At 36.1% G+C, this 7,446-nt stretch overlaps 1 protein-coding gene across 5 annotated transcripts in view; it reads left to right on the top strand.

The window, feature by feature from the left end:
- The first annotated feature begins 1,287 nt into the window (after positions 1 to 1,287).
- Positions 1,288 to 7,446, top strand: part of slc66a1 (solute carrier family 66 member 1) — a 6,902-nt gene continuing 743 nt past the window's right edge. The window contains exons 1-6 of one of the 5 annotated variants that reach the window (XM_016290407.1): positions 1,288 to 1,436; positions 1,942 to 2,113; positions 3,429 to 3,558; positions 3,743 to 3,830; positions 5,305 to 5,465; positions 5,564 to 5,656. In XM_016290407.1, the coding sequence (XP_016145893.1) occupies positions 1,944 to 2,113; positions 3,429 to 3,558; positions 3,743 to 3,830; positions 5,305 to 5,465; positions 5,564 to 5,656 (642 nt within the window). In that variant the 5' untranslated portion in view covers positions 1,288 to 1,436; positions 1,942 to 1,943. Of the gene's footprint in view, positions 1,437 to 1,522; positions 1,746 to 1,838; positions 2,114 to 3,428; positions 3,559 to 3,742; positions 3,831 to 5,304; positions 5,466 to 5,563; positions 5,657 to 7,446 lie in introns of those variants that run through there. The other 4 variants (XM_016290409.1, XM_016290406.1, XM_016290411.1 and 1 more) reach the window with 4 other exon arrangements.

Raw genomic sequence — 7,446 nt, 5'->3', positions numbered from 1 at the left:
AGATTTATTCTTGTTACTTAAATTAAGAGTTATTATAGTTTGTTTTGTTATTTGAAAAAAAACCCCGCTACACTGGAGGAGCTGGAGGAGCTGGAGAGTTGCATTGCCTAAGGGGAAGAAATTCTCCTTTTCATTACACGCGGATAATGCATTTAGCTCGTTGTTAGTTAGCGGTTCGAAGATCTGTACTCAACACAAGCGAGTCAACGGTGTACTGTTTAACATACAAACATCACTAACTTCACAGCGATCTGTGAAGATGCCAGACATGTTGATCACCATGTAACTGATATGTTGACCAAAACAAATACGGTGCGAAAATGATTTGTAGAGATTTATTCTTGTTACTTAAATTAAGAGTTATTATAGTTTGTTTTGTTATTTGAAAAAAAACCCCGCTACATTAAATATAATATTCATATTCATATACAGAAACTGACACAAGCTTGAGTCAAATATTAGCGATCGGTCGAACCGGTTCAAAAAATGGATCGTTCTAAAGCTTCTCGTTCTTTCTGCGGAACGTTCACCACTTAATTACACGACAGTGTTATAGAACACGCATCTTATTTTAATAAATAATTGTAGTATTGTTTAATGTAAATTCATTTTATATTTCGGTTCTAAAGTACCTTTATGTTTTATAAGCTGATTTCATGCTGGATCTGTCTGGGACACATGCAATTACGTCTTGTATTAATAGAACTTCAAAAGTTTGTGGAGATTTTAGAGCATGTAACATTTCAAGGACCACATGACGCATTTACGTCATGACGATGAAAAAAAACCCCGCTACATTAAATATAATATTCATATTCATATACAGAAACTGACACAAGCTTGAGTCAAATATTAGCGATCGGTTCAAAAAATGGATCGTTCTAAAGCTTCTCGTTCTTTCTGCGGAACGTTCACCACTTAATTACACGACAGTGTTATAGAACACGCATCTTATTTTAATAAATAATTGTAGTATTGTTTAATGTAAATTCATTTTATATTTCGGTTCTAAAGTACCTTTATGTTTTATAAGCTGATTTCATGCTGGATCTGTCTGGGACACATGCAATTACGTCTTGTATTAATAGAACTTCAAAAGTTTGTGGAGATTTTAGAGCATGTAACATTTCAAGGACCACATGACGCATTTACGTCATGACGCCAAAAAAAAAAAAAAGCCGAAAACGTTCCTTTTTTGTGTGTGTACCGGATCTCTTAAATGAACTGTTCGAAGGAACCGATTCGCAAAATGAGTCACTAGCGAGGCTTCCGGTTTCTTGACAGAGGATTACGTCGCGCCTCAACTATCCAACCACGGCGCTCAACGAAGACCTCGTTATTTTGACGACTTGTTTGTTTTCCTCTCGAGGTAACTGCGGACTAAGAGCGACATTCCGCTCCTTTTCTACCTCAGCAGCTGAAGAGCTACATCACAGGTAATGTGCTAATCGTATGTATTTGTCAGAAAGCAAAAAAAAAAAAAAAAGCCGAAAACGTTCCTTTTTTGTGTGTGTACCGGATCTCTTAAATGAACTGTTCGAAGGAACCGATTCGCAAAATGAGTCACTAGCGAGGCTTCCGGTTTCTTGACCGAGGATGACGTCGCGCCTCAACTATCCAACCACGGCGCTCAACGAAGACCTCGTTATTTTGACGACTTGTTTGTTTTCCTCTCGAGGTAACTGCGGACTAAGAGCGACATTCCGCTCCTTTTCTACCTCAGCAGCTGAAGAGCTACATCACAGGTAATGTGCTAATCGTATGTATTTGTAATGTCTTTTGGTTCCGTAAGTCTCTAAACATCACTGCACTTTGTTTGGACTGACGTTAATCACCAGGAACCATAACACCTCTGTTTTCCTAAGAATTCCACCTGGGCTGTTTGCGTGAGAACGCTATGTCAGTGTCATTCCTGATGGTTCCTCGCTGCTGTTTTTCCAGTGATGTCGGATGGGCTTGTGCTCGGCGGTGGTGGGAACCTCAGCTCTCTCTGCCCGCACGGGATCGAGTGGATCTGGTATGGACTGGGTGAATGTGCCCAGGATGGCAGAGACATCGCCAGTGTTGTTCTCGGACTGCTGTCGATAGTTTGCTTCATGGTGTCTTCACTGCCGTAAGTAGGCCTACTGTTGTGCTGTTGCACTGTGTATGGCTTAGTTTTGTCATGATATAAAATGTATTCAGGCACAGCAATCATTTTTAACATTTCTTATAAACATTCAAGATTTTTTTTAACGAAAGTAATACTTTTATTCAGCAATGATGCATTAAAATGACCAAAAGAGACAGTAAAAACATGAATGATGTTTAAAAAAAATCTATTTGAAATAAACGATGTTCTTTTGAACTTTATGTTCAATAAAGAATCCTGAAAAATGCATCTCGGTTTACACAAAAATATTAAACCGTACAAATGTTTTCAACATTAAGAAATGTTATTAGTTAAAGGGGTCATATGATGCGATTTCAAGTTTTCCTTTCTCTTTGGAGTGTTACAAGCTGATTGTGCATAGATAAGATCCCTGAAGTTGCAAAGACTGAAGTCTCAAAACCAAAGAGATATTCTTTATCAAATTTAAGACTCTGCCTCGCCCCCCTAAAACGGCTCGTTCTAACACGCCCCCACATATCTACCTCACTATGTGGAAATATTTGCATAATGCGCCCAAATGTGCACGCAAAGAAAGAAGGCGTAGTTTCAGTAACACAGTTAGTGTTGAAGAAGCATGTCAGGGAGACGCTGTGTGTTTCTAGGCGAAAGCAAAAGCACTTTATTTGGCCTTCCGAAAGTAGATTGATTTAGGAATCTTTAAGATTACTTACAAGTACTTACGAGTGCTTGCGGTGTTCGGCCAATCACAATGCACTGGGTCAGCTGGCCAATCAGAGCAGACTGCGCTTGTCGGAAGGAGGGACTTTGTAGAAAACTAAGCGTTTGAGAGAGGCGGGGCATAGAGAACCTACAATAATGTACAGTATTTGAAAAATAATGTGTTTTTTGAACATTAAAGCATGTCAACATATTCTGTTACACCAAAAACACAAAATAATGATCTTTAAAAAAGCATCATATGACCCCTTTAATAGTATATTAGAATGATTTCTGAAGGATCATGTGACACTGAAGACTTTTCATCTCAGAAGACTCTTTGCATCACAGAAATAAATTAAAATATGAATATATATATAATAAATATAAAATCACATGTAACACTCATTTTAAAATCTAATAATATTTTGCATAATTTTTTATTTTTGCTGTGTTTTGGATCAAATAAATGCAGCCTTGGTGAGCATTAGAGGCTAATTTTAAAACATTTTAAAAAACATTACTGGCACCCAAACTTTTGAACTGTAATTTAAATGTGTAGAGTGACACATTTTGCACATGATGAGAAATGATGAGCTCATACTGACTGTTACTGTAGGCAGTACTACAGTTCCTGCAAGACAGGAAATATGGACAGCGCACTATCGATTTGGTTCCTGTTATTTTGGCTGGCCGGTGACTCGTGCAATCTTATTGGATCGTTCTTGGCTGATCAACTTCCACTACAGGTAAGGAACAATTGTCACATTCTTTATTTATCACTTTAGATAAAATATCTGCTCAATTAATGAAAATGAACCCTAATTGATCTTTTTTTTTTTTAATTAAATGATCTTAGTTTTGCTGTAGTTTGAACTGAGGCCTGATTTTATTATTATTATTTTATATTCATCACTCTCGTTTCTCCTTTAGAAATACACTGCAGTGTACTACGTCCTGGCAGACCTGTTAATGCTGTCAATGTACTTTTACTATAAGCTAAAGAATAAGTCATCGAGAGGTGAGTTGGAAATTATACTTCACTAGTGACTTAAATGTGTCATAAGGATAGGATCTATGTAATTGGTTGCTCTTAAAGGGGTCATATGATGCAATTAAAATTTTTCCTTTCTCTTTGGAGTGTTACAAGCTCTTGGTATCTTGGATCTGTAAAGTTGCAAAGACTAAAGTCTCAAATCCAAAGAGATATTCTTTATAAAAGTTAAGAGTCAACCACGCCTACCTAAAACGGCTCGTTCTAACACGCCCCCACATATCTACGTCACGATGTGGGAAGATTTGCATAACGCTGCACAAATGTTCATGCAAAGAAAGAAGGTGTAACTTTTATTCTCGCTGTAGTATTGCTGCTGCTGCCATGTCGTGAAGGCGCTGTGTGTTTCGTTGTGAAAGCGAAACTACTTTGTTTGGTCTTCCAAAAGAGGACGATATCCACTTCATCATGCCTGGAGTTTGGCTTTACGAGGAGATCAAAGCCCAGTGTTTTGTGGTATGGCATTTGCATTGCGAGAGGGTTTGGCTTCACGAATAATTTATTTTATAAGGAAATAATTTCACTCCTTTCAGGGGTGTAACATTTCCGTCACACGCTTGAGGTATTCAGCCAATCACAATGCACTGGATAGCTGGCCAATCAGACCACGCCTCGCTTTTCAGAACGATGAGCTTTGTAAAAATCTACACGTTTCAGAAAGGCGGGGCATAGAGGAGAAACAATAATGTACAGTATGTGGAAAATAATGTGTTTTTTTTAACCTTAAACCACATAAACACATTTCATTACACCAAATACACAAAATAATGTTCTTTTTAGCAACATCATATGACCCCTTTAAGACATATCTTGCATTCGTCTATTTTTGTCTCCAAGGAATAATTTTCCTGGCACACCTGCATTTTTAAAAAAAAATTTTTTTGAGGCCAACTATGTTGCATTAAATGTGCACAGTAGATACACGCACACAAACATATATACAGTGGTTAGTATTCTATATTACTATATTTACTAATATTTTAAAAAGCTTTTAATTTTAGTATTGTTTATATTTTATTATAGTATTCATTATAGTATATTGTTTTAATTAATACTCAAATTAAATACAAAATATGAATAAATACTCTTAACAGTATATAAATCATTTATTTATACACTATTATAGTATACATTTATATTTTGTATTTCATTTTTTAAAGTTTAGGTTTTAGTTTTGTTTTATATTTCTATATAGCCTTAAATGATATTCATATCAGTTTTAGTTTTAAATCTATCAATTTAATTTTAGTACTTTATTTTAATTCTTGAAAAGTTTAGTTATAGTAACAGTGATAAGACTGTTCAAGAATGGCTCTCACAGTGTCCCGTCTCTCCCTACATTACTGTGTATTCCTCTCTGACCTTCAGCTTTCACAGTCTGTTATAAGAATGTGCTGATGCCTGAAACGCTAATTCATAGAACTGTCTTTCTCCTCTGCAGCCAGTAACAGTGCACTGCTGAATGCGGTTAGCGTGCTATGTCTTCTGGGAATGTCATCTTCCCTCCTTAGCCTCCCTCGCTCAGCCCTAGAGGAACAGATGCCTGTGGGGTTCAAGGGTCGGGCGCTGCTGGCCGTGGAGGGGGGCAGCGGTTCGGTGCAGGTGAGTAGAATTACTTTTATCATTGAGTTGAGATGCACTTCATTCTTTTATGTGATTTCAGCATTGATTAGAGACTCGATTGTTTTTATGTTTTTCAGCCCTTTGATACAAAGGAGATTATAGGCTTTGTCATTGGCTCTATATCTTCAGTACTGTATTTATGCTCCAGACTGCCACAGATGTACACTAATGTAAGTCTCACTGCATGTATGTGTTGATAAATTTCACAAAATCTCTCCAGAACATGTTCAGGTAATATGTCATCCCAAAATCAAAAGTCATATTAATTTATTTACATTAATAAATGCATTTTTATATTAATAAGCTACATGTTTTAATAATAAGAACCTATTTTTTAGGGTTATTAAGATAATTTATATTATAACAATTTCTTGACGGTAACTTGTTTTTACTTTACTTTTTTTATTTAAATCGCCTCAGTGTCTTAAAAACTTCTGATTTTAGAAGTTGTCACAAGTTATGGTACATTGTGTGTTTGCAACTTGTGTGTTTGCAATATTGTTCATTGTTGTGTTTGCAACTTTATTTCTAATAATTGCAACAGTATTTTTCATTGTTTGGACATTAGATCTCACAAAAGGGGCCTTGCAGGGCCAAAATCCACTCTTGATTGTACTATCTTTAATTTATGCTGATTAAAATTATTGTAAGTCAGTAATGAGAATCAACTTTGGGAATAATGGAAATGGATTAATAGAAGATTTATGTCATTGAAATGATGTCACTATTCAAAAAATCTTAAATGAATTGTTCTCTCAGTAGTGAAAATTTGCTGGAAATGTACTCAATCTGTTCTACATCTTGAATGGCATGAGGGTGTTTATTTATTGGAATAGATTTGAAGAAATGTAGCATCACTTTCTCACCTGCAGTGAATGGGTGCCGTCAGAATGACAGTCCAAACAGCTGATAAAAACATCACAGTAATCCACACCACTCCAGTCCTTTAATTAATGTCTTAAGTGAAAAGCTGCATGTATTGTAAGAAACAAATCTATCAAGATATTTTAAGCTTAAACTCTTTCTTCTGGCCAGAATATGAGTCCAAAATCCATAACTCTTCCTCCAATGAAAAAGTCCATCTCCTGTTGTCTTCTCACACCAAAATGTTTGTTTATAACTGTATTGGACTGTTTTTCTTGTAAACCGTGCTTGATCTGTGCATATTTCTCTCTTGATTCAGGTGAGACTACTTTTTCACCGGAGAATCAATATTATGGATTGAGGACTCGCATTATAGCTAGAAACAGTGGTTCAAAATGTCTTGGTGATGGATTTGTTTTTGTACAAACACATGGCTCTTCGGTTCAAAAGATATTAACTGATGGACTAGAGTGGTGTGGATTACTTGTGGATTATTGTGAATTATTTCGGCTTTTTGCTTTAACGCTTTTCTATAGATATCCGTGCAGTTCATGATGTACAGCAAATCTCCTCGGGATTCTGCAGATGGAGATGAAGAGACCGCTGCACTTCTCCATAACTGAACAATTCCCATTCCTGCTGTGACTGGATGAAATGCTGGAGATTTTTTTTGAGCTTCACATTTCCACAGCCACAGCTGACTGACAAAGAATCCCATTTTTTTCTCTAATAGTTTTATCTAGATTTTATTTCAATAGGTTTTATACCTAGCAGTATCAGTGTTTAAAGATATTTTTGTCTAATTGGTTCAATATTTGGCACCAAAGGAACTTACTGAAACATGTTTGTACTGTACTTCAGAATTAAGTTTTTTTTTTCTTTTTATACAATGCATGCAATCATGTAATTTTTCTGTTATGTAGAGTGGAATGAATGCTGCATTCGGCAGATCTAGCAGTCTTGACGCAGAACTGTGAAAAGGTTCTGCCTTCAATCCGTGTACTGTAACGATGTTACTAGGCTGTTTTTGTGCAATCTATAGTCAAAAATGTTTTGATGTTGTAAAGATGTTTTTAATACTGTGGCCTTTGATTTG

Source organism: Sinocyclocheilus grahami, unplaced genomic scaffold, assembly GCF_001515645.1.
Source record: "Sinocyclocheilus grahami isolate Dianchi unplaced genomic scaffold, SAMN03320097.WGS_v1.1 scaffold259.1, whole genome shotgun sequence".
Classification (NCBI taxonomy): domain Eukaryota; kingdom Metazoa; phylum Chordata; class Actinopteri; order Cypriniformes; family Cyprinidae; genus Sinocyclocheilus; species Sinocyclocheilus grahami.
The sequence above is the reverse complement of the archived record's forward strand: the minus strand, read 5'-3'. Positions and strand labels throughout refer to the sequence as shown.